This window comes from Nothobranchius furzeri, chromosome 15, assembly GCF_043380555.1.
Source record: "Nothobranchius furzeri strain GRZ-AD chromosome 15, NfurGRZ-RIMD1, whole genome shotgun sequence".
Lineage (NCBI taxonomy): Eukaryota > Metazoa > Chordata > Actinopteri > Cyprinodontiformes > Nothobranchiidae > Nothobranchius > Nothobranchius furzeri.
In genome coordinates this window covers 35608886-35636764 of record NC_091755.1, presented here as the reverse complement: position 1 = coordinate 35636764, position 27879 = coordinate 35608886, and the positions used below count along the sequence as shown (strand labels likewise).

Sequence of the window (27879 nt, the reverse complement as noted above, 5' to 3'; positions counted from 1 at the left end):
CAAGCAAGAGGAGGTCTCTCTCTCTCTCTCTCTCTCTCTCTCTCTCTCTCTCTCTCTCTCTCTCTCTCTCTCTCTCTCTCTCTCTCTCTCTCTCTCTCTCTCTCTCTCTCTCTCTCTCTCTCTCTCTCTCTCTCTCTCTCTCTCTCTCTCTCTCTCTCTCTCTCTCTCTCTCTCTCTCTCTCTCTCTCTCTCTCTCTCTCTGTTGCTGATGACAGGCGGCGGCGGTGGATCGGCTCATCGGTGCGGTCGGACAGGGAGTTTTCCCCCGTTTTTTTCTCCCTCGCAGGCGCGCGCTCTCATCCGGTGCGCTCCAGGACGCATCAAGGATTTCACAATGGAGGCAACATCATCTATAACACCACCATCATCCTCATCATCACCAGGAGCAGCAGCATCAAAAGCGCACTTTACTTTCTTCACCGCAGCGATGGATCACGAGGAAAGCGCATTAAAATAAAAGCGTAAGCAAATAAAGAAACTCATCGGGGGTTTTTGCTTTCGAATCCTTTGTGGGGAAGTTTTTTCTTTACAAGAACATTTTTAATCAAATGGGACGTGAAATGGAGATCCCAACTTTCCTGCTGTCGAGTCTTGCTGTGCTGTTCGTCGGTGGGGATATTTTCACCAGGTGAGATCAACCTTGCTTCCACCTTTACGCAGGTGCCCTTTTTCATTTTGAGCTGCGTGCTTTAGGAGGATAATTGGAATCTGGGATAAAACCTACACTGAATTGCATCTAAAATGCATATTTTTGTGGAATAAATCGCCAAAAATCCGTCCGTGTTGCGTACCACCTCCCACGACTTGTGAATTTTCCATAAAAAAAAGTCTCCTCGCAGCTTTGTTCTCTGCACAATAGTCTGCTGACAATATTTACATAATTCTCATTGCGACTGTTTCCCTTTAAAGTGGCGGTGATGAATAAGAGGTGAGTGGGTGGCTTTCTATGCAGCAGGTATGGTGTGTTCACTTCAGTAGGGGGTCAAATGTAATCAGCTGATGCAGGTAGATTCAAGGAGGCTTGTAGGGTTGTAACAGAGCAGCAGCTGCTCATCTTGAGGAGTTCAAGAGAAGAAAATGGTGCTGTTTTTGTTCTGACTGCAATCTCTGATCATGATCACGTGTTTAAAGAGCTCAAACTGAGGAGAGTGGTATCTTGACCAAAGGAAAACCCTTGCTGTAGAATCTATTCTTGGTACGATCTTTTAAACACTCTTATTGTATATGTTCTTTAAACAGGAGGATGCTTTAGATTAACCTCATGACCATGGTGCACAGCCCTGGTCTTTATGGACTCTTATCCATGTTTTAGATGTTTCTTTGGTCCGACTCACCTATAGCTGAATCACCTGTTCAGCAGGTCATCAAGCTCTGCAGAAGCATGCCACTCCCACATTGATTGAAATCAGATGTATAACAGCAGAGAAACCTCCAACACATTCTGGACGGTGGCCTTCAAGGACCAGGGTTTGGACACCTTGTGTTTATGTTTTCATTGAAATCCATCCATGATACTAAGCTTCAATTTGAATCCTGTCTGTAGAATCATCAGCATCTATTTGATCCCCTAAATCCTGCATGTTTGTGTGCGAGCCTCCTCTGAAAAGGTCAAAAGGTGAAGCTACTTAAGTTTTGAGTGAAATTTGGGCAAATCACTGGCATCGTCCACCTGGCTGTTCACCGGCAGAGGGGGTGACATGCTATAACTGGATTTCCCCGCCTCCAGTCGCCACTCTTATTATGATTTAGTTCTCAGTACAATGCAGCGTTGGCTTTTCTTGCACCTCATTATGTGTCAGCTCTCTGCGTCTCTTTCCGTCTCACACACACACACACACACACACACACACACACACACACACACACACACACACACACACACACACACACACACACACACACACACACACACACACACACACACACACACACACACACACACACACACACACACACACACTGCTGCTCCACATTTGGTAGCTGAAAGTTGCAAGCTGCTCGTTTCCTTGACTCCCCCTCTTTCGAAAGAGAATGACTCTGATTCTCGTTTTAGCTCCTCGTTTATCCATTTCAGAATTAGTTGCATAGCGAAGTTATTCCTCGCCTGTTTTGGTGTTGCATGATTTTCACAGCTCTTCTCTTCACCTGAAGCGTGTCTTCTTCATCGCCGTGCATAACATCCAATTATCAACATGAAATCTGTAAAAGAAACAACCCGATCTGCACAAGAACATCGCTATTTGGTGAAACGTAACTATTTTTTTCAACAGTTTTCACAAGAATTCAGTGTTTTGTAGTGAAAACAGATAAGAAATCAAAAATAATGTTTAGAAAATAGACAGACTGACAATCGTCATCCACTTCTAGAATCAGTAAGTGGCTCTACAATAAGTCATCCTCATTTTGCGTCATTGCTGACATAAGGAGTGTTGCATAACAATTATTATCTGAATATAAAAGCTACAGATTCCAATAATGGCTTTGTTAACGGGATACATTTACTTGCTGGGTCTAGATTAGGAATTTCTTTGCTATAAAGAAATGCTCCTAGCTCACAATTTAATCCAAACAAAAACAATAACATTTTAAACACAGAAGTTTAACAAAAAGAAGTAATTTTTTTGCACATGTATCTTTTTTTCTTATTGTCAACAATATTAAAGCTTTTCATGTTGATATGCAAACAACTGCTGTGTTGGCTATTGACTTATTTTCTGCAGTTGGTAACACAATTGCCTTGAAGCAGAGGTTTGACTCCTGGCAGGAATCGTTTTGCACGTATGGATGCTCTTTCGGTCCACCATTTCCATCTTCAGATCAAAAACATATTAGTCGAACTGTAATCTCTAAATTCAATGCTAGATGCGAGTGTGTGTGAAATGGTGATTGTCCGGTTCATCTCTTGGTCCTGTGATGGACTGGTCACCTGTCCAGGGTGAGCGCCCTTGACCCTGTACAGTAGAAAGTGAAGTAAAAAAATTATCAAAGAAACAAATTAATAAATGATGCACAGACCTTAAAACTTTACTCTGTTCTGCTAACTTGATTAGCGTTTTCCATCCCTCCTTACGTTATCTTAAGCCACTTTCATCTGCATGATCACTGGGAGCTGGTGCCTTAAGCTTGGTTTTTGCTTGACGCGTCCGCGAGGTCCGCACGGCTCCGCGCGGAAAAGTTGCGTCATTATAACAACCACGCCCCTCCACCGCGTCTCCGCACGGCCCAAAATTTCTGCAACGCGCACCGAGGAAATTTTCTAACCACGCGGACGGTCGGACGCGGAAAAACATGGCGGACCAGCAAGAACTAGTATGGCAGAGGTTTGTAAATACAGACATTTGTATGATTCAGCTCTCACAGATCACCGTGATCAACATGTTGTTAATAATTCTTGGAGAGAAATAGCTCGCACTGTTAGAAAAGACGAGGACGCTGTTAAAAATGCTGGAATGCCATGTTGTAAACAGTAATTTCTACTTCTACTATGATGTAGTCTTGAATGCATGCTGTAGAGCTCCATGCTGCCCCCTACAGTTTGGGAGAATATTGGCTCACCGCAGAGACAAGCCGCACGAACCATAAACGCTGCAAGTTGTGAAGCACGTTCCAGGCGCAAGCCGCATCACCAAGCGGAAAGTGAATGTGTCAAGCATAAACCAAGCTTGGTCCACTTTCCGCTTGGTGATGCGGCTTGCGCCTGGAACGTGCTTCACAACTTGCAGCGTTTATGGTTCGTGCGGCTTGTCTCTGCGGTGAGCCAATATTCTCCCAAACTGTAGGGGGCAGCTTGGAACTCTACAGCATGCATTCAAGACTACATCATAGTAGAAGTAGAAATTACTGTTTACAACATGGCATTCCAGCATTTTTAACAGCCTCCTTGTCTTTTCTAACAGTGCGAGCTATTTCTCTCCAAGAATTATTAACAACATGTTGATCACGGTGATCTCTGAGAGCTGAATCATACAAATGTCTGTATTTACAAACCTCTGCCATACTAGTTCTTGCCGGTCCGCCATGTTTTTCCGCGTCCGTCCGTCCGTCCGCGTGGTTAGAAATTTTCCTTGGTGCGCGGTGCGGAAATTGTGGGCCGTGCGGAGGCGCGGTGGAGGGGCGTGGTTGTTAAAATGACACAATTTCGCCGCACGGAGCCGTGCGGACCTCGCGTACGTGTCAAGCATAAACCAACCTTTAGCTTATACTGGTCACATGGCCTCAGAGAGATAAACACTCACTCAGTCATACTCACGAAACCCTGGAGCAAATCAAGAATCACCAATTTGCATAACATGCTGGTTACCTGGAGCAAACCTCTGCATGTACAAGAAAAACGTAACAGCTCAATGCGGAAAATTTCTAGCAGGGTTTGAAGCTTATTGCTGCAAAACAACAACGCTACCAACTGCAATGCCATGCACCAAACAGATGTTGATAACTAGACATGAAAACATATTAAACGGCCTTTAAACCATCTCTTCACATTGCTGTTATTGTGAAGCGTCATAGACGTTAGCTCTAATAAACTTAGCTCCTAGCTGGTTTCAACATGATCCTGTTTGTGGGAGGTAACTCCAGCCACCAACCATCACAGTCTCACATGTAAGCAGGCGGGTTTTCTGAGAGAGCTGAGCATACTGAGTTATAAAAGGGGAAATCAGGATTAAATCCTTTCAGATAAGCCTTTTAATTTTCATTCTGGTTCAGTTACAATCAATTTACAGTAAAGGCGATGCTTGTAAAACTAGTTTAGATGGATGATTAGTCAAATAAGCCTAAAAATAAGCATATTATTGAAAATCTGATCATAAGAATGTGAATATTGTCTTTTTACACCAAAAGCCACCAAGATTCCACCAAAAATGTTATTAAGGCCCACCAAAAATAAATTTCAGGGTTCCCAAATGCTCCCTGGGTTGTGCTTTGGGCATTAAAAATAATCTACTTTAACTTCATTATTATTTCACTGTGTTTAATTTCTTGGAAAAACAGACAGAAGAGGAAAAGCTGCTCAGTTTTTGAACACAGACAAAAAATTTGCTATGCAAGGAAGAAGTACATGCTCCCAGAAGCTCTAACTTTCCACGATCCCCCTGGATTGTCACATTTTCCTTAAATGTTCGCACAGGTGACTCATTTCTCCTGACGAATCTGTATGAGAAGCTGACTCAGCAGATGAATCCCTCCTATCCACATAGCACTCTTCCCAATAGCACAGGATTTGATCGCTTTGCTTCAGCTGCATTGGTTGCTTCTAAAGCCTGAATCTGCAATGGTTGCAGGGTGAGTAAATACAGGTGGGCCACATTTCAAAGCCTCCACTAAAAGCCTCCCACTCAGTTTGAGTTAACTCAATACGCGTAATCTGGGGAAAACAAACAAACAAACAAAAAAAAACTGTTCATGTTGGTAATTTATTTGCAGATCTGGCTGTTCTGCAGAAGACCGTCTCTCCAATGATCAAATGCATGTTAATTCACATGTTTCGGAAAATTATAGACGTGCAGAATGTGCTGCAAAACTCCAGATTAGAGTAAAATTAGGATTAGGCAAAAAAAAAAAGTTGTAAAACTCAATCTGTGTCAGATTAGTTAAAAGTTTTAGCTTTTATTAAAAAAAAAAAGGTAGAGACAAAAGAAAAAACTGGAAAACAGGGTTAATAATGAAATAAAGCGAAGTATTCAGCAGAAATGATGAGTTGAAGAAACTGGGGCATATTTATAGAGGGAGGGGTGATTATTTAGCATCAGATGGGTTCATTTGCAGATGGAAATACAGGAGGGCTGCATGAGAAGCTGAAGAAAACAAATGAATGATGCAATTAAAATATCTAAACTGAAGCAAATAAAAGCAGGAAATAAGGAAAAATTCATGGTAATGCAATCCTGACCTTTATGCTCCCCATAAAATGACTTAGTGAAAATGACACATCATGAACAACAACTCCTGTCTGGGGAGGCGTTTTAATTTAGTAGTTTGTGTCCCATCCACGTCAGTGCATGATGCCACAGCTGCTTCATGCAGCTAATCAGATACGACACCATTTTGTTCATCACATTTATATGTTTGCATGAAAAATAGTTCCAATACAAGCCGGTGAGGGTTGGAACACAGAACCATTTTGTTCACAAATAGTATGAAAAACTATCGAAGAAAACAACAACATGATAAATATTCCTGCATTGGTACGGTTCTGTCGCTGCGGGGATAAATTGGGGTTGGACATTTGCAGGCGTTACCATCCAAATCACAGGTGACCAGAAACATTCTGTTTCTAAATGTGAAATTCTACGCATTTTAATTCTACGTGTGGAATACCGCAATTCAGCGGCAAACCACTAAAGTAAAATTTTTTAAATTCACTGTCTTAATTGGCTCAGAAGGTGTAGTCCAGCAGTCCTGCTAGAGTGGCTTTAAACAAACTTGATTCATTGTTTTACCAAAAGGAAATAGATGATTTTGATCAGAAACATCATTTATTGTGCGCTCAGACGTAGCTGCTGAAGTGTCCTTGAGCAAAGTGCTGAATCTCACCCCGCTGCTCAGTTAACCTTTGACCCCAAGGAGAACAGAGAGCAGAAAACAGTTTAACAGAAACAATTCTCATCAGTTCAGCAGCTCTTTGGATTCAAAAGTACAGAAGAGGAATAGAACCACTGAAAAAAAAATAAATAAAGAATAATAATTTAGTCTTTTTTCCTCAGAATTCTAACTTAGAATTCTGAGATCAAAGTTAGAATTTTAAGAAAACTCAGAATAATTTTTTCCTATTTTTTCCTGCCAGTGGCCCTAATCCGCTTCCATACTAAAGGTTTCCAGTTCTCAGTTCTGCGTTTATATTTTCATAAATGAAACAAACTGTCCATCTCATACTGAAATGAGGATAGCGTGCTCTGAAACAAACAGCCGAGGGCCTCCAGAGAAGAAGTCGACTTGATCTGATGAGTGAACAGGAAGCGACTGGTAGCTGCTTCCTGTTCACTCATCAGAAAACATCAAACAGTTAGTTATTTAGTTAAAAATATATTTATTGTGTTTGATTCAAAGTATTTTTTTAATCAAAATTATATTTCAATTTATAGCAGTTTGACAAAAGAGAAAGTGACACAATAAAAGCATGTTTGTATTCTGATAATATAAAAGTAAAATCCAGGAGGAGGAAAACATACAATCTTCATTTATTTATTAATTTTAGCGTCGAGCACATTCAGCTGATCCCATGAAAGCATCAACAAACAGCCAGAACAGGAACCCGTGTGTCAGCAGTTCAGCGCGTTACAGTAAAATACTTCCTCTGTGATTGCTGTGTCTGAGCGTCCAGCAGGGAAAAGGGAACACAGAGAAAATGTGGGATGAGGGATTAAGTCGACCAGATGAAAAACACAAGAATGAGAATGAACATTTTATCACTAGAGACATAAAAAGGTCAAACCGCATCAGTATAAATGCTCTAAATCCTGAATGAAATAACCTGTTGTCACAAAATACATTAATTTTCACTCTTTGTCATCACAAATTTTGCAATTATGAGCAGATTAAACACAGATTAAGAGTAATTTAATTCCATTTGATTTTAAATTTTATTCTAGGTATTTGTTGTTGTTTATTTTCATGTTTCTTTAATCTTAATCCCTGTTTTGTGGATTAAAACATGAATAGAAGGCAGAAAAGTTTTAGAAAAAAGTAAAAAATATATTATTAAGAATTCATGCTTTACAATGAAAAAACATTATTGTTGCATTAAACCTCACCAATCAGCATGAAAATATCATTTTTTTGGATTAACTCATTAATTAAATGCTCAATGTGTTTTTGCACTCTGAATTACAATAGTAGAAAATCTGTGCTTTAAAAGTTTGGCTTAACAAATATAGAGATTTGATGTTTTTTTTCTTGACAAACTTAATTTTCAGCTTTTTTTCCCCACATTTTGTGCCCTTTTTCAACAGACTAGGTTGCTAGAACAACTAACAGAGTCTCTGCAGACTAGAAAACAGGTGTTTCTTGGAACGAATGGCTTTTTTTTTGGCGCGTCTAAAGGTCTCGACACATTTGCAAGATTGTTTTTGCAGAAAATCTTCATTGGAACTTTAATCCACCTTTGTTTGGACCAATATTTATTTTTAATAAAAGCCTTTTAGAGTGTTGTGTACGGTGACATTTTTATGGCCTTCCTCAGGTTTCAGGAAAACGTCGTCAGACATTCAGGCACATGTGGTGCATCATGACTGAATAGGACCTTCGCAGGCAAAATGAGGAATGAAGAGAAAAGGAGAAGCGTAATCATAAAAAAAATCTGTTTTAATTTATAACATACAACCTATGTAATACTTTTAAATATCTATACTACATCACACTACATATTTTGTAAATTTACTGCATATTTCTGGAGATAAACTCAGCCAGTAGTTCATAATTTCACTCCAGAATTAGATTTTGTCTAAATTCCACAATTTTATTTTCTTGGCCTCTAGCGGAAGAATCCAAAAAACTTTTATCAAAGGGAGAAGCATATTCTTAAAATGCCATGGTAACCATGTGTGTTTTTCCATTTTTACTATATCTCCACAAATCTACATTGAAATGAGCATTCTGAGCGTAGATGCTATGATTTTGCAGAATCCAAAGAGATTTTTGCATCACGTCGCAGGGGTTAGATGAAATAAAATCCTAAAAATGAGACAAAAGCATGTCCTGGAATGAGATTATGAGCAATTTTGACTATAATCTGACGCCTGAGGTGGTTTGATCTGGAGTTTTCCTGAAACCTGAATATTTTCTAAAATGTACGCCGTAGTAACAAGAACCATACGTTCTCCATATCTAATTTTATTTTATAAATGCCTAAAAGTCTTCTCACCCTTTGTATGTTTTTATCTTTAAAAGCAGCAGAAAAACACTTTTTGTGTGGATCTTTTTTAATGATCTGTGAAGATAATCGTCGCGGCCCTTTATTCAGAGATGCTCGGAAGCTCAAATGAGTTCTGTAGAGCAGGGGTGTTAAACATGCGGCCCGCGGGCCGGATCCGGCCCGCAAGCGGGTTAAATCCAGCCCGCGAGATGGTTGTGTAAACTTCATTTTCATACTTTACAATGTAGAGTTAAAATAAACTTATCTTTGTGAGCAAGTTTTATCTGTAATGAGTATAAATAAAACAAAGCTGCGCTTAAGGCTCACACAAGAACTTGAATCACTTCCTGAAGTTGGCCGCCACTCAGGATGTGACTTGATATTGATGCACTGGTGAAAGCTAAACGATGTAAAGTAAAATGAGTCAAATATACTTTAAGTGCTGCATGAAACTGATCTAGCCATGTGATCTGTAAGCTCTTTGAATCACTAAGGAATGTTTTTATTTGTTGATTTTTTAATTTTTTTCAAATTTTCAAGTACACTTCAGGTGTTGTACTTGTACTACATTGTCCTCAGGCTCCAGCCTTGTTTTATATTGACTGTATTAAAACAAAGAAAACAATCTGAAGTATTTTTTTAATTTACCGGTCCGGCCCACTTGGGACTCGATTTCCCTCAATGTGGCCCCTGAGCTAAAATGAGTTTGACACCCCCGCTGTAGAGAAACTGTTTGTTTCAGGGAAGATTCCTTGGATCCAGTTGAACAGGTTTACGAGCTAATTCATTTGACCCTCGTCTCAGCATCAAAATTGGTGCAGCATAATTCCAGGACAAATTTAGACTTTAACTGAAGTTTAAAAAACGTCTGTTCAACCGTTTTAACCACTCATTTAAATTCTAACATAATTTACTCTGCTAGATTTTGATGACTGACTGAAAAGCTTCTCATCTTTCACAGGTGCTGATACAATTTAAATAATGAGCGTCATCTGGGGGGGCTGTGGCTCCACTCAGGTAGGACTGACAGTGTCAGTATATAAAACTAATTAGGCTGCTAGTGTGTTATGTTCATGACACCATAAGCTCGAGAAAAGGCTGCAGCTCTCAGCGTCTCCTCTCCCCGCCTGTTTAGTGTTTGCTCATAAACAGACGGCGGAGCCAGAAGTGGGAAAGGCATTCAATGAAAGTAAAACATAAAAGGGAGAGGAGCATCTGTGGGTTCTCAACCGTTTGCCATTGAAAATGAAGTGGCTCAAATGTTTAGTGAATCCAGAAAGCCATCAAATTCTGCAACCTGTGCGTGCTTTTTTGACTAAAGTGGCAATTTCTTTAGAAGTAAAATTAAAGATTAAACAATCTCGTGGTCATTTAAAAGGGGACATGCTGTAAAATAATTTGTTTTCTTCACAAATAAAAAACATGGTCATAAAGTTCTTTGGATAAAATCCTTCTCACATGAAGCAATTCAGCAGTTTTTTTCTTGACATTTTCAGTACCTTCCAGAATGAGCCCTTTCAAGTCTCTGTCACTTTAAGAAAATAAGGTGTAGATGGCCACACCCACCCATCCCCCACTCAGGCTACTATAGGCTGAGAAGCTCCTTTAGGAGGGGTTCAGAATAGAGCCGCTGCTCCGTCAGCAGCAGCTGTCTCTTCTTTCACTTGAGAGATTGTTACATTTAACTTTTTCCGTTTGTGATGTCACGACTAAGGACTTTTTGAAATTGGCTTGTTTGATTGCCTAAAAACCAAACACTGACAGAAAGAAGATAGCAGGTTTTTTCATGGACGGAGTGTTTATTGAGGCAGTAAAGCTGTATTTCAGAGGTGTGTGGCAGCAGGGAAAAACTGGTGTTTGAAAGGTCAACATGGAAAACATGCAGGACAGTATGCGCTGAGGACCAGGGTTGGGAAACACAGTTCTACACTTATCTCCTTGGCTAGCTTCTGATAGGAAAAGAAATGGTTAAATGCTAGGATTAAAAAATCCACACACTGTGACATCATACTGTGAATTTGCATTCATGGCCTCACCTATCTTGGCTTGCGCCGCCCACAGGACGGCTTCTTGAAAATCTTAGGTGTGTTCTTGCTGTGTCGTATCTCTAATTCCTTGCTGTAGTTCTTTTTTAAAACACAGAGCAGTTTTGTTTACCTGTTTTCCCGCTACGTTTTGTTTGCGGCTGCAAACTTCCTCAGGCTGACGCCGATGGTGGCGTCACTTCCTTCTCTGTTTATCTTCTTATTCTTGAAAATGTTTTTGCAGCATGTCTGCATTAATTTACACTAGTTAGCACAGCGAATGTGTTGAATAAATGAGTAAACCCCAACTTTAAAATGCGTTGAGAACATCACTTTTAATCTACTTTAACATTAAGCTTGTATTTTATGTTGCTAATAATTATATTTGTAGGAATATTTGTAGGATATTTGTAGGAAACTGCATAAAGTCGACATAATTAGGGAAAACTCATGAGGGAATTTGATGTTTCTGTTTAAGTGAATGTCACACTAAAGGACATAGGTTGTCTCTTGGATGTGTCCTTTGCAGGCTCTTCCATCACGTCCCCTCCATGTAAAGAGGCCTGTTTGACCTTGCTGCGTAGCAAATTCCTGGAAGGAAAAGCTTTTCATTTCCAGATTTAGAAACTACCAATTAGTGAAGAAATACAGGAGCCACGGAGTAATTAATAAATTTACCAGTGCTCTCGTTTTTTTCTGCTCTCTCCCTCTTTTTGATTGCCAGGCTAAAAATACATCTGCCACTGCAGAACCGATCCTCAGAGCAAATGTTATTGATGCGGGAGAAATCTTTTAGATTTCCTGTTTTATTGTGATGGTCAGTGCTCGGCTATTCAATGCTTTCCTCCGCTTTCTTTAAATGTCAGCCTGGTTCAGATAGGTCACGGCAAATCTTTTCATTGTTTGTCAATAAGATCCCCTTCCATCAACCCCATGTGGTCCGTGTGATACCACGGGCAGCCTTTGTGACTTTAAATGTCAGATGAACTTGTGTTTGGTTTATCTGTTTGTTGCACCACAGCAGCTCTTTCAGTCACGATTGATAGAACTTCGTCTAAAAAGTGTGCTGCTGATGCTTTCCTGTTTTTTGTTGGAACATTTTAAAGGATTTGTGACACAAAACTGCCACCTGGTGGTTCTGAGCTGGAAAATGTCCAAATCTGAGGACGGCTGTTTGTGCAGCAGTCCAAACCCTCTAGCAGTCCTTTATAGCTCTAATGGGAGTCTCTATAAACCATTCACCCTCATCCCCCTTCTAGATCCTTTTATAGAGCAGATAGTGCACATGGGGCACAGCAGGATCTTATTTCAGTGTTTAGAAATCTAAAGATCTGCTGCAGCCTCTTTTGGACAAACAAGCTGTGAGGAAATCTAAATGTACTGTCACGGCTTTAGTTTGAGCAGCATTTAAAAACTAGCAGGTTTTTGTTTCATTTTCATTTAAAATAAAAATGGCAACCAGCTGATTCATTACTATTATATTTTAGTCAGTCAGAACCTCTGAATCGTTCTTGTGTGAAACATCACGTTATTTTTACATATTTACTTAAAAGTCAGGCATTTTCACTTAAACTGACATTTTCTTTAACAAACTGCATTTATGTTATGTTACAATTAAATACATATGCATTTAAACTAGAAATATCCCCGATTACTTGGCCGTGAAACAGTGCTGCTGGATGACTTGGTACCAGGCTGCACAGAAATGATAGGAAACATCTTTAAAAAAATCTCTTTATGTATATTTTTATAAGCATTGTGATGTATCATATGTTATTTTAAAAGGACCTAAAGCAATAATCACATTTGCATTAAATGTCTAACTTTTGCGTTTTATATACGGAGGGTCATCAAACCAAAGTTTCTGCTCATTGGTTAAAACATATTTCTATTTTATTTCTTAACAATCACACAAGGACTTTTTAGAAAAACTGTTTCACAAACTCGTTTTGAGGTTAGATGTTTTAAAGTACACCAGATGAGTTAGTTAATGTTGAGAAAGTCGGTCATGAATCACATTTAGCAGCTCTAATAAAGGATGATATACTTTTTTGATGTCTAACTTGAGTTTACAATAATAATGTCCATGACTGTTTGATTCTACACTTCATTTTTATCCTCATTTCAAATGTTCTTGAATGATTCGGGAAAGGGTAGAATGCCTTCTCCGGGTCAGGGATGAGGTCCTGCCCCAAGTGGAGGAGTTTAAGTATCTTGGGATCTTGTTCACGAGTGAGGGAAAACTGGAGCATGAGATCGATAGGCAGATTGGTACTGCATCTGCAGTGATGCAGGCGTTGTACCGGTCTGTCGTGGTGAAGAGAGAGCTGAGTCAGAAGGCGAAGCTCTCGATTTACCGATCGATCTACGTTCCTACCCGCACCTATGGTCATGAGCTTTGGGTAGTGACCGAAAGAACGAGATCGTGGATACAAGCGGCCGAAATGAGTTTTCTCCGCAGAGTGGCTGGGCTCTCCCTTAGAGCTAGGATGAGAAGTTCGGTCATCCGGGAGGGGCTCGGAGTAGATTCGCTGCTCCTCCACATCGAGAGGAGCCAGTTGAGGTGGTTTAGGCATCTGGTCAGGATGCCTCCTGGATGCCTCCCTGGTGAGGTTTTCTGGGCACGTCCAACTGGGAGGAGGCCTAAAGGGAGACCCAGGACACGGTGGAGGGACTATGTCTCTCACCTGGCCAGGGAACGCCATGGAATTTCCCCGGAAGAGCTGGCCCAAGTGGCTGGGGAGAGGGAAGTCTGGGCCTCTCGACTTAAGCTACTGCCTCTGCGACCCGACTTCGGATAAGCGGAGAAAAATGGATTGATGGATGGATGGATTAAAATGCGATTAATCAAGATGAATTAATAACAAAGCCTCTAACTAATTAAAATATTTTTAATTGAGCCCCACCACTAATTTATATCTTCTTCTACTGTGGAGAATTACAAAAATTTGCATTCCCCTCACTCCTTTAACCTCCTTCAGCTTAATAACAGATTGTCTTAAATGCAGATGTTGTGCTTCCCCCGTCACAGTGAATAAAAAGTAACTGCAGCTGCTGCAGATATCCTGAGATGAAACAGGAATGAAGCTGGTGAGCTTAGAAGATTTTCCAGCGTTGTTGTTCTTGCTGAAGCAGATGAGAATGAATATTTACAGACGGAGGACTGTGAACAGACGTCAGTCTTCATCCACTTCAGGAGAAGAGATGAATAAAACAGGACATGTTTACCGGCATCTTGCATCACCTCTTGTTTAAAAACGCTGCAGCTCTGAGGAGACCTTTTGGTTTGAAAGCCAATTTATCAGGATTCTGCTGCTCGTTTGTGGAGCTCAAACTTACTCAGTGTATATTATTTCAGTGCTTACACATCTGATCATGCTGCCTGACTCTCTAACCGTTGGTACTCCAAAATAAAAATATAACTGGTGTCTATAAGTTAGAGTTTTGATGCTTTAACTGATGTTTAAATCATCCACGGTGGGATTTGAACTGTCTGCTGATGGCAGAAAGGGGTTATCAAACTGCAGCTTTGCTCTGGTCTGACAAATCAAAGTCTGTAATTTTAGTCCACCATAAATAAGCTCAGCTCAGAGAAGTAGTTCAGTTTGATTTCTTCTTATTACAGATTTTCACTTGGATTCTTAAAAGCAGCGAGTTAAAGGGAATCAACAACTCTGTTATTCTGTATATATATATATATATATATATATATATATATATATATATATATATATATATATATATATATATATATATATATATATATATATATATATATATATAATTTATATATATCTATAGTATATCTCTTTCTTTCAAATGTAATGATTTAAATTACATGTTATTTAATAAGCCATGAGACATAGGATTCCATAGGAAATATGGAAATACATGTTTGAATTTGTCCCTCTTTTATGTTGATTTTATCTCAGTTTTCATTGGTTCACTTTTTCCCTTGTTTTACACATTTGTCTTCTACTAGAATGTTTCACCTTTTTTGTAATTTGTAATCTGTAATTTGAATTGCTTTTATTTTCTGATTTATTCACTTTCTTTAACTTTGTACTGAACCATGTTCAGCGCCTTGGGCTTCCTGACAGGGTTGCGGAAGGCGCTTTATAAATAAAGCTTTGATTTGATTTGATATGAAATCAACCTTATGGATCTGTGGGCACTGTTTAACCAGAAGATTGGAACTCTTTATTGCAGGGATTAGATAACAGCTTCGTATTAATTCAGAGACAACAGAAGAGAGAGTCAAGTTTAAAGGTTTATAGATTTATTACTAAACAAATTAAACTAGACTAACTTTAACACTAAATGTATGGTGTAACTAAGGTGATTGAGACGGAGAATGGTGTGATGTGGAATGTTGCTCAGAACCAGCAAATCCGAAGAAGCGATTAGTTCTGATGGGAAGTGAAGGTGATGTCTTCGCGCTAAGCTTTGGTTAGGAGATTCATAAACACATTCGACGCCATTCTTGTCGGCCTACATACCCTTAGCGGAAGTCCCCGTCTAGATCAGGAGGTGTAAAGGTCCAGCTTGACCTTGTGGAGCCGAAGCCTGTAGGAACAGCCGCGGCAGCCGACCAGACCAGTCTTGAGATACTCCCGGGTCACGACAGTTTGTTGGCATCTAGTGAGACCCAAACCTGGGTCGTGATGGTTCAGCTTTTATTCTGAAAAGAACCGTTGCAGCAATTGGAACAGTAACAGATTTTATCCAGCTTGTCGTTGGTTGTTTTGGCTGAAGAGCAGGGGCGGATTTAGGACTGAAGAAGATCCGGGGCTTAACACACACACACGCGCGCACATGCACACACACGCACGCGCGCACACACACACGTGACACGCACTAGTCAACATCATATTTGTCTTGTACCACATAATTTTTAATCTGAAGCTACATATTAAGCATTTTCAGGGCAGAGTATTGTTCCTGTTAGTGTTTAGTGTGAGAAGATAGTAAATATTCCCTTTCTTTCTCCAACAACTTTACCTGATAAGCTAGCTTTAGGCAAACCAGCAGCACAACAAATATTTTCAAATAAGACTCACAAACCTGAGTCAACACCAGTCTCATCAAAGCTGGGGTTCTGTCGTTGTACTTTTGGTCTAAAAAACATCCTTATGTCCATCTTCACTCATGCGTTTCAGGCAGAGAGTGTAGAAGAAGCCGGCTGCTGAAGGGCTTCTTCTTCAGTGGTGGAGGCTCAGGCAGACTGTATACAAACTACTGCCAGCTGCTCCCTCTCTGTTGGACTTTCGTACTGCATGTTACTTCCACAATTTAGATCCGGGGCTTTTCATTAAACATCCGGGGCTTCAGCCCAAGTAGCCGGGCCTAACGCCGCCCCTGCTGAAGAGGAAAGTTATGGATTGGCCACTCCGACAACTTCTCTAGAACGCTTTGAACTGGCGTTAAAGATGACGTGGGCATAGTTTTATAATTTGGATGTTTTGATTTACGGTTGAATCAAAAAAGGACATATTTACCAAACACCACCAAAACCACGCCTCCGTCAGATCTGGCAGATTTTGATTGGATCAGTAAAAGCAATGTGTCATGTCTTAATGCTATGTGAGATCAGTCCTATTGGACCATTTAAAGTCATATTACTTATTATATTCTATGGGATTATAACAAAGTAATTAATATTTTGATTTCACAGATTGGTCACATCTTATTTATTGACTAACACTTTGTTTGATTAGCTTCATTAAAATAGAGTTCTTTGAAAAGGAGAGAGTCCATTCTTCATTCTTGAGCTGGAAAGAAGCATTTTATAACAAATGCATGAGACCTTGAGGCCATATCTCATGCAGACTAGTTCTGTGTCAGAGGAGAGGGGGAAAATGACTTTTGGTAGAAAACAGTCATTTCATACCGTTACACAAATCAGTGCATTTTCACATTTTGTTTTTCTTTTGTTAAAAAACAGTTTTTCCTCTTCATGAAAAACATAAACATTAAATTTCAGAGACATACTTTGTTTTGTTTCTGATCCTGTTGTTTGTTCTGGTTCAGCTCTGTCCAGCGTTCTAAAAAACATTAAAATTTAATTAGGAAATAATAAAACATAGATAGACATCATCCAAATTTTTTGTAATTACAGTTTCTCACACACTTCTTTGTTAAGCTCGTCCTCTCTGCGATGCTCTTTTTAAACACGTTCATGTTTTGACCTTTAATGTAATTAGCTGTAAAATGTTCCTGCATTTCTGTTTAATTAGCCTTACGTGTTTTTCCCCAGTCTTCTGTTTATCTTTGCAGCGGCTGTCTGTCTGCAAACCAAGCACCGACAGATTTATTTTGGTGTCTCTGGTTTGATTTCCTGCTGAAACCTGCTGACTCTTTGCTGTTTGTCTCCTTTAGGGCCATGCTGAGTGACATTGGGGACTATGTAGGTACAGACATTGAAATATCCTGGTTACCTAATCTGGATGATTTAATGAAGGGCTATGCCAGAAATTTTCGCCCTGGGATAGGAGGTGAGTATGAGATCTAGTGCTTGTGGTGTTGGGTTGCAGATCAGCCCCTCACATTTCCAGCCATACTTAGCATAAAATGCCAGAAATCCCAAACACCTGATGTTTACATGTCATCCATATTTTTAGAGCAAATCTGTATTTAAATCATGCAAATACCTACTATGATTCTTCTGCAAGGTGAATCGTTTAAAGACACACATGCACGCATGCACATACGCTAACCAACATTCAGACAAAAGGGATTACAGAGGATGGTGGCCCTCAAGGACAAGCTGGAGAGTAGGGGTGGCATGAGCACCGCGCACCCCTCTGGAGACTTTGCTAAGAATGGCTGCTAAATGTGAAGCGTCCAATGACCACAACGATAGATTTCTCAATCTCACAGCTTAACTCAGTTATGTAGAGGTGAAAATGTGGGGCTATGGCGTGCCGCACGCCTGCACAGAGCTTCGTACCGCAGCGTCATACGTGTGTCCTTATGATGTGCTGAACAGTGCATATAAACCAAGGGCAGTCGCGAGCATCAGGGGATCATGCCTCTTTGTTTGGGGTAATTCCCTTCATTCAACTCCTGTCCTGAATGTGGAGTTTTGTGTCCCCCACGCACGAGGATTCAGGAATGTTTTTCATCCTGCAAAAAAAGGAGATTCACAAGTCTTAATAGAGTATTTTTTAAGTTTTAACAAGAGAAATTTAAATATTTTAGACTCAGATGCTGTAAATCAGCATCTTTGCAAAAAAAGGAGCTAGAATTCCTAAACAACCATGCACTGAGCGGAAAAATATCTTTAATATTATAAAAATAACATTAATAAGAAAAACTTGTGAATTTCTTTGCATTTTGCACAACATTTCTAATTTATTCTTATTTTGTCCAACTGACTTGATTTTATTGTGTTTAGCCTCCACATCTCACAGCATTACAGTGGAAAGTGCATCATTTACAAACAAAATGACCAAGAATATGTTAACTGCTTCAGTGGATATGGTGTTTTTCTTTTTAGAATTCATCCTCTGGAAATTTTAGGCTCCATACAATGCAAAAAGACAAGAACAACACAATCCTAACTACCACCCTTTCCCACTGAATTGTGAAGATTTCATCATCATTTCTATTGTGCCAAGTCAGTTTCTTCCACATTTACAAATTCATATTCTTTGAGCTATTTATCTGATGCTGGTAAAAACGGTGTTACGCATGTGGTGCATGACCAACAGAAGATATAATTAGCCCAAAAAGATTTTGGGAAGGTGTCGAATGATGCAGAATTGCACCGTGTGATTCCCTGATGTTCAGCACAAACAGCCTTTCTGCTCTGCTTCAGCAGGCTCTCCTGCAGCTTTTTCGCCACAGCATCCGATTACTGAAGCACACTCCATGCTAATCATATGGTGAACTGTTGGGTGAAAACACTTTGCTCTGTGTGTGTGTGTGAATGTTGTCAGAAGCTGATTTTGTGCAGATTTTGTGAGAGCACAGTGCTGTTTATAAATGCCCACAGTGTGATGTGCTGCTTAGCATGGTTAAACTGGATAATGCTTAATCTTTACGCACTGTGGGAGTGTTTGAGATGTGGGGAAGATGGCAGGTGGGAGGGTAATGAAGTGAGGATGTGAGCGGTCGATGGATTCAGAATGAGCAGAGAAGATGTGTGTGTGTGTGTGTATTTGCCTTCTTTTCTCACTTTTTCCTCTACAGGTGCGCCTGTAAATGTGGCCATGGCCATTGAAGTGGCCAGCATCGACCACATCTCTGAAGCAAACATGGTAAAAAGTACAAAAATCTTCATTTTTCCATATTGAGACTATGTTTCATCACCCAACTTGAATGGTGCCACAAAGATCAAAGATTTTCCATTTGCATAAGCCTGATTTATTTAACTTGAGGGGTTTGGAAGTCTTCGATGTGAACGCATGACACCGGCTTGTCAAATGATTGGATAGTTTCATGTATTTTATAGGATAAAATCCAAATTAAGTGGAAAGTTTTATTTTCATTAGCATCCACAATCAAGTTAGAAAGTGTGGTGACCTCTAGAAGTCAAGCTGCAAAAGGAGAAAACAAACATTATCACAAGCTGCCAGCACCAGAGGGGATGCATAATTCTGAAGCAAAATGTTTTGAGATCCAAAATGATCCAAATCCACCAAACAGACCCTTTTCACAAGTGCATTAACAATGATTGTGTTCCACTCAAAGAAAGAGCTGTTTTGTTTCTGCTTCACTTTCAAGATTTACGGGGAAATTTTCATTAATTCCCTCTGTGCTTTTCTGTTTCATCCATGAAAATTTAAAAGGTTTGCTTTGAAAAAGACTTATTTAGCCTCATTTGGAGAGAAAAATGCAACCATTAAAGGAAAAATAATCAATTAAATTAGTTTTTCATCTCCCAAGGTCTAAAATTAGACATTTTATTTTGAAGTGACACACAGGGCTGAAATAAAGGAAGGCTAATTAATTTTCTGCTGATGAATATGGTTCTGTTTCTCAAATGTTTTGTAATCAAAGAGGACAAATGCCAATGTCAAATTTATTTATGACCGTTGAGAAAAGGAAACAAGTTAGGACACGTCAACTGAGCCAAACAATTTAATCAGAAAGTAAAATATAATAAAAGAAAATACTTAAAGTGCAAATCACTCCCAAATCAACAGTTTTTTGCTGATAAACTATATAAATGAGAGTCTAATCGTGCTGAAGACACATGTAGTCAATAATTTGGCACTTTAGTGCATCTTAGTTAAAATTTTAATATTTTGCCTAAAACTCAGTTTTGTGCTGTCTTCAGGAAAAAACTCTGCACTGCATTTTAATTCTAATCTGCCATCGCTATTGACTAAGAGGTACCCTATGACGTTAGCTGGTACCATATGATGTCACAATGCGGCTGTGAGCCTGTGTTTGTATTTTTTAGCGACTCCACCCTCTCATTCTGCCAGGCAACAGCATTTGTTGAGCCACTAACACACACACACACACACACACACACACACACACACACACACACACACACACACACACACACACACACACACACGACATTGTGACATCATAATGTACCAGCCAACGTCACAATCCACCTCTTAGCCAATAGCGATGGCAGATTTAAATTCAAATGCAGTGCAGAGTTTTTACCTGAAGACGGCACAACACTGACAGTTTTAGGCAGAACATTTAAATTTTAACTAAGACGCACTAAAGTGCAAAATTATTGTCTACAGCACAATTAGACACTCATTTATATAGTTTATCAGCAAAAAAATATTGATTTGGAGGGGACTTGCTCTTTAAAAATTAAAGACTGAGGAAAAAACGTGTTTCTACTATGTTTTTATTATTTATTTCAAACACAAAGCAAATTTAAAAGAAAATAAAACCTTCATGTGTTGTTCCTTACAGGAATACACCATGACCGTGTTCTTGCGGCAGAGCTGGCACGATGACCGCCTGTCCTACAACCACACCAACAAGACTCTGGGACTGGACAGTCGCTTCGTGGACAAGCTGTGGCTACCTGACACCTTCATCGTCAACGCCAAATCGGCCTGGTTTCACGACGTGACCGTAGAGAACAAACTGATCCGTCTGCAGCCCAACGGAGTCATCCTGTACAGCAGTCGGTAAACACACTTTAGTTCACCGCCCAGACCTATTTACTGCAGATTGGTTGTTTGTGAGCTGATGATCAGGGAATGCTGGACAAGTTCAATCAGGAGTTTGTCTGAAACGGTTCACCGAAGCGATACCAATGATATTCTCATGATCCTAGATAATAATCAGGATAATTTATTGATTTGTTACAAAGAGTCTGTTAATTGCTTTTCTTCCTGTCTTTCAAATAGAAAGTGTTATGCTGTGACCAATGAGGGTGCTACTTCTTTGGCTCATGTGGAGTGCCTCAAGGATTTGTTCTCGGTTCTGTTTTGCATTTTTCATAAAAGCCTCCTCTGGGCTACTTCTTACAGCTGATGATATCAAATTCACTTGCTTTATATAGGCTGATTGTGCAAATATTTGTAACTCATCCATTTAGATATAATTTAAGCTTGAAATGAATAATTTGGGGCGTGTTCTTTTGATTGACTGGTAGCGGCTTGCCCTCGTGGTTGCTCCATGGAAGGCCTCAGACTTGGCCTCATGTTGAAGGCAGAAGATAACAGTCTCTACAGTGGTTTTCTGACTAAAACACCTGCCAACCTCCGTTAGCTACAGTTAGCTCGCAGCTACAGTTCATTGGGCTCAGTCGGCTCAGTTTGTTGGGTGTCAAACACCTACCCCCACCCTCACAGCATAGACCCCTAATGTCCTCTGATCTAAGCCTAGTTGTTCAGGGTCCCAGGCTATACGATTCCTGCTCCACGAATCAGGTTGGTGAGCTCTCTGGAGTTCTTTGAACTGAAAACCTACTTTTATTCAAGATGCTTTACCTCTTCAGTTTTAGGCCCCATTTTTACATTATTTCCATTCTTCAGCGCTGTTACTCTTCTTCTGTCTGATTTCTTGCGTTTTAAAATTAGCATTTTTTAAATTTGGTTTTAATAGTGTTTTCGTTGCGTCTCTAGAATCACGTCGACGGTGGCGTGTGACATGGACCTCACCAAGTATCCCATGGACGAACAAGAGTGCATGCTGGACTTGGAGAGCTGTAAGTTAAAGTTTCCGCACATGCTTCAGGAAAAATGATAAAATGCGAAAATAGACAAAAACGCATTTAGCAGAGAGCAGAAGGTTTATTTCACATTCTGTGTTTAATTGTTCAAGATGGCTACTCATCGGAGGACATAGTGTATCACTGGTCAGACAGTCAACGACACATTCATGGACTCGACAAGCTGGAGCTTTCCCAGTTCACCATAACAGACTACCGCTTTGTTACAGAAATTATGAACTTCAAATCAGGTGAGCGTCTATTTTTCTCCCCATTTTACCTCTCGCCACCGGTCTGCAGATTTTTTCTGAAGGCAGAATTCTTTTTTACTCCTGGGAACTCTGGTGGTATACAAGGAATATTTATATAGACATAAAGCCTGTTTTAGTAGGGCTGTATTTAAAATAAATGAAGACTAGCTGCTGGAAGACGTTGCCTGCATCACAGGTCAACGTTTTACGACCGTTTTCCCACTACAGCGGGGCGAGAGAGCAGACAGGCAAACCCTGTGAGGAACAATAAAAAAATTCCATGATGGAAAATTAGTTCTTTCAGTTGTAGATTTAAATTCAACACACTTAAAATCTGTCATGTTTTTATTTCTCAGCGGGACGCTTCCCGAGACTCAGTCTTCGCTTCCAGCTGAGACGTAACCGAGGTGTCTACATCATCCAGTCGTACATGCCTTCGATACTCCTGGTTGCCATGTCTTGGGTGTCCTTTTGGATTAGCCAATCAGCTGTCCCTGCTCGTGTAACCTTAGGTTGGTCTTAGTTATGTCATTTTAAGGATTCTCTTGTTTTTAAAGTCTAAAATAAATAAATAAATAAAAATACAGATGGCCTGTATTCATGTATGTCTTCTAAGGTTCTACCCCCCCCCCCCCCCCACCAAGTGTGTTACAACACATTTAAAGGCCTTAGACAATTTTTTTTATGTGAAGGCTGAAACGTGCTTTTTCTAACAGTAAGGTATGGGAACCGCTCAATAGAGGATCATTACACCAGACATAATTCTGCTCATTAGCTGTTTTTAACTAGCAGCTGCATAAATGGAACACAGCCATTGATCATACTCTTGCAAGTCAAATTGTCGTCAGCAAAATTAAAGATGTTTGTTCCACTGCTGACATGCTAATGCTAATAGATGTTACTGACTGAATTATCCAAGTTAACAGTAGCAGGTTGAGATTTGTTTATTTTTTTTAATACACAGAATAACTTGAGAAAGATAAACTAGGTGTGTTTTTTTTAATAACTGAGTAAACAGTTTTATTTCAGTTGGGAAAATCCCTAAAAAAGTGTCATCTAAAATAATAATAATAATAATAATAATAATAATAATAATACAAAGCTGTTAAAAGAAAGATTGTGTATGTTTCAAAGCATTACTTTGCTGCTCTGTTGGGGTTTGAATATTTTATAGCTACCTTTAAAGAAACGTCTTTTTGTGCTTTCGATCAAATCCCCTCAGAAGTCCAGTCTATGATCTGTGTGTTTTATTGTTTTATTTCTGCAGGGATCACAACTGTTCTTACCATGACTACCCTGATGGTGAGCGCCCGCTCTTCGTTGCCTCGGGCGTCAGCCATCAAGGCGCTGGACGTCTACTTCTGGATCTGTTATGTGTTTGTGTTTGCGGCCCTAATTGAATATGCCTTCGCTCACTACAACGCCGACTACCGACTCAAAGAGAAGGCCAAGGTGAAGGCAAACAAGCTCAGCTCCGAGGTGAGGAAATCCTCCGCATCCCGTTGTTCCGTCAGAACAAGACAACCGTGTTCTCAGTTGTTAGTAACGCACCTGGGCTGGGCTGAACATGCAGCATCAGCGTTGACAAGTATACATCTCACTGACCTTCAGAGAGACAATGAATCTCTGTAGAGAAAAATAGATGATTTCCCTGATGGGAGACATTGTGATTTTCATTTTCCCGTCAGCTCCTTTAGTTTGGAAAATGTGGTTTTAGAATGATTTACTCCACTTTTTACAAGTCCTTTTAACAACCAGGGGACCTGTCGGATTGTAGGACACATACGTGAGGTGAAAGTTACATCGTTTAGTAAAGTTATATGTGAGTTTATTAATCACAACATCCAATCAGGATGATAAACTAAATCTCTTAAAATTAACTGTAAATACATTCAGAATTGGTAAAAAAAAAGTGTCAAGGTTTATTTTCTAAATCAGTTTTAATTCAACAGTTCCAATTGAAACATTTAACGCTCCTTAACCGATTTTCATTAATATGCCAACACATTTGTTTCGAGTAACGTAAAAACAAACAAAAAAATAAATAAACAATATTTAAAACAAAAAGTGAAGAAATCAAAGCTGGTGTAAGAAATTACCATTTTAGTAATAAAGAGTTTCCTCACATTGGCTCAAGTAGACTTCTCCTATGAAGAAGGTAATCTATTCCAACTGACTCACAGTAGAAATTAGCATTGGTGCAAAACTGTTTATTTGTCTTTTATTCTTTTGTTTGGACTGTTTCATTTCGGTAATGCCTCGAAGTTAAGCGGCAGGATAATCAGGCTCGTTTCTGATCTGCACTTTTCCTCTCAAACATCTATAGAATGACCACAATTACCATTAAGAATCTTTTCAGATAATCCTGTCTTTTGTGGTCTGCTCAGATAGATTTAGGGACCAATCTTTAATCTGGGCATTCAGATTCAGACATGTCAGATTGTCTTGGTCTGATTTTAGGAAACTATTGAACCTACTGCCTGTTGATTGAAGTCACGTTTCATTGTGCAAAGACTCTTTTTTGGGTCAGGATTGTCCATTAAGTAAATGTGGCTGTAGTGTGTTGTAGTGTTTGCTGCACACCACACAACGTAGGACTGAAACTGGCATATCCGTGATTTTTATTATATATTTTTTTATCACCACGTGTGGTCTGTTCTGCAATGAAAATCGGCTGACATTTGACAACAAAAATCCTGCCTTGTGAGCTGGGTTTCAGTGAATTTTCGATATCGGCTTTTCAACCAACACCTGACACGCCGAATAGTCCAACGTTTAATATCAATACCAATATTAACCAATGCTAACATTTTCTGCGTCCCCTCTCATAAATAAATAACAATTTTAGCTAGCTAACACCACACATTTCTCCTGTCATGCATTCTTAACTTAAAACCGCTTCAAACCGCAGTCTGGACCGCTTCTCCTCCAGCTTCACTGGCTGCCAGTCAACTTCAGGATTCATTTTAAGATCCTGGTTATGGTCAATGGGGCCTCACATGGACAAGCACCATCTTACACTGGTGATCTTCTCAGTCCCTACACCCCCAGCAGGTCCCTGAGGTCCAGTGATCAAAGCCTACTGGTTGTGCAGCACACCAGGCTAAAGACCAAAGGTGACAGATCATTTGCTGCTGTGGCCCCCAGACTCTGGACCTCTCTCCCTTGAGCCTGAGATCAGTGGACTCAGTGAACTCCTTTAAGAAGCAGCTGAAGACTCACCTGCTCAAGCTGGTTATTGTATGACCTTCTTCACCCTCTCCTTGTTCACTCTCGCTACCCATTCTACCTTCCTCAGGATCCACTGATTTCTCTCTATCTATTCACTCTCTCTCTTTCTTTACATTTTTTAATCACAATTGTCTATTTTTTGCTCATTTCAAATACATTTTTAACCATTTTCTAAATTCCTTTTTATATTTTTATGTTTTTTTGTTTTGTGAAGCACCTCATGATTTTTATCTTGAGAGGCGCTATAGAAATGACATTTTCTTCTTCTTCTTCTTCTTCTTCTTCTTCTTCTTCTAAACATGATTTAGGCAAAATATGAGAAATAGTTCAATTTAAGTGTGATTAATCGTCCAATAATATCTCAAAAACGAGACCTCAGATCTGTCTTAGTTAGACTTTAATTGAGAGGAGAAGTAGCAGAAGAGTTTATGCATAATATGTGCATGGTATGTAAAAGAAGTGTTATTAAAAGAGTAAAAAACGATTATATTAATTTTTATTGCAGATATCAGACAAAAATGATGGTAGGTTGACAATTTTGGCCATCCTTACTCGTAATGTGCATGGGTTAGCTTGAAAATGGTCTTTAATATGGCATCAGTAAAGCAGCTCTTTCTAGACTTCAGCTGGTCCAGAATTCAGCAGCTAGGTTGCTGACTGGAGCTGACAGAAGACAACACATTTCTCCAATTCTGAAATCTCTCCACTGGTTGCCCGTGCAGTTCAGGAAAAACTTCAAAATTATGCTTCTCACTTACAAATCCTTGAACCATCAAGCTCCTCCATATCTGTGTGAACTGGTCCATTACTACAACCCGCCGCGTGCTCTCAGGTCTGAAGATAAGCTCCTCCTAGCTGTTCCAAATGCACGTTTAGAAAGCCGTGGAGAAAGGGCTTTCTCTGTCTGTGCACCGACGCTGTGGAACACATTACCACTGCCAGTGAGGCAAGCACCAACAGCTAGCATTTTTAAATCACGCCTGAAAACTCACTACTTCAACCTAGCTTATACCACATAATTATAAACCTCACTTACATCTGCACTGTTTAAAAATGGACTCCACAATTATCGACTTCCGTACTATTGAGGTTCTTTTTTAAAATGCTTTTCTAATTTTTTATTCACCCTGTGTCTTGTTGATTTTTAGCTGTTATTTTTGGGAATTTTGTTGTATTTCCTTTTTATCTTTTATCTGTGTTCGACATGTTTGTATAACGCCGGTTTAATTAACCAACATTTTTAGTGTACAGTGCCTTGTTTGGTTGTAATGCCTTGTGAATGCGCTTTATAAATAAAATTGGATTGGATTGTTTAATAGACTTAAATATACCCGAGTAACATAAGTGCGGGCAGGAAAAAGGAACTTGCAAACGCTCAACATGCCGTTACTTAGTTAAAGAAAACATGTTGTGTCTCATGCAGAAAATGACATGCATTGCCTAATTTTCTTCTTCTCCCCTTTACAGTCTATTGTAAAGAACAGCAAACAGGCCATGGTTCTGTTTTCCCTGTCAGTCACCGGCGTGAATCAAGGAGTCGTTATTTCAAACCGCCAGGGTCGGACCCAACGCCCCAGCAGCGAGATACCCGGCGAGGGCGGCACAGAGGAGCCCGAGCCGAGCAGGAGGAGGTCCAGGCCGGCGGAGGAGAGCGAGGAAAACAAGAAGTGCTGCTCCAAGTGTGTCTGCAAACCCATCGACGCCGACACCATTGACATCTACGCCAGGGCTGTGTTCCCCTTCACCTTCGCCGTGGTGAATGTGATCTACTGGGTGGCATACACCATGTGAAAAGGGAGGCAGCAGTGGAGAGCAAAGGCCTGCCCTTCAGGTTCAGAGCTGTACATAAGAAACTGCTGGAGTTGTGACATTTTGATGCTGACAGACTGGTGCAGCTGACCGGAGGCTGCAGGCTTCAGCAGGAGGAAACTTCAGCTCACGGCGGTCTGAGAAAACAGACATCTGGTAAAAAAAACTGAAGTAGTGATGAGTTTAAACCCGTTAGAAGGACCTAAACATATTTAACTACTGATACAAATAGTTGTATAAAGGCAATGCAATAAAATGCCTGTTGGAATTTTATCGGCCGATTAAGATGTTTTTGTCCATCCGACTCTGATCAACACGAATCAGGAAACTGACTTGTCTGTGTGAGCCGCCATTATCTCCAAAAGCAAACACTCCTCTCAGCCGAGAGGAGGATGAGACGAGGCGTCCTGCATGGCTGATAACTTATTCACCCTCGTCCTCCATCACCACCACTCTCTCTCCGTTGCTCCTCCACCCATTTATTTCTTTTAGTTTATTTTTACGTTTAGGAGAATCTTATCTCCTTTTGCCAGGTCTGCCTGTTTCCTTGTTATTAAAGGACTTCCTCCACCA

General features: G+C 40.0%; 1 protein-coding gene across 1 annotated transcript; it reads left to right on the top strand.

The window, feature by feature from the left end:
* The first annotated feature begins 184 nt into the window (after nt 1-184).
* Nucleotides 185-27879, top strand: gabrd (gamma-aminobutyric acid type A receptor subunit delta). Its single transcript, XM_015966958.3, has 9 exons — nt 185-628; nt 17251-17366; nt 19066-19133; nt 20767-20987; nt 21930-22012; nt 22129-22266; nt 22623-22778; nt 23534-23745; nt 26965-27879. Exons 1-9 carry the CDS (start codon nt 549-551, stop codon nt 27286-27288), a joined length of 1398 nt encoding a protein of 465 aa, XP_015822444.3. The 5' UTR covers nt 185-548; the 3' UTR covers nt 27289-27879.

Bases quoted from the DNA above. Each gene is read 5' to 3' on its own strand.
- gabrd (XM_015966958.3), top strand. From the start codon at position 549: ATGGGACGTGAAATGGAGATCCCAACTTTCCTGCTGTCGAGTCTTGCT. The intron at 20,988-21,929 runs GTAAACACACTT...TTGCGTCTCTAG, and splicing joins GTCATCCTGTACAGCAGTCG to AATCACGTCGACGGTGGCGT. The intron at 22,267-22,622 runs GTGAGCGTCTAT...TTTATTTCTCAG, and splicing joins AATTATGAACTTCAAATCAG to CGGGACGCTTCCCGAGACTC.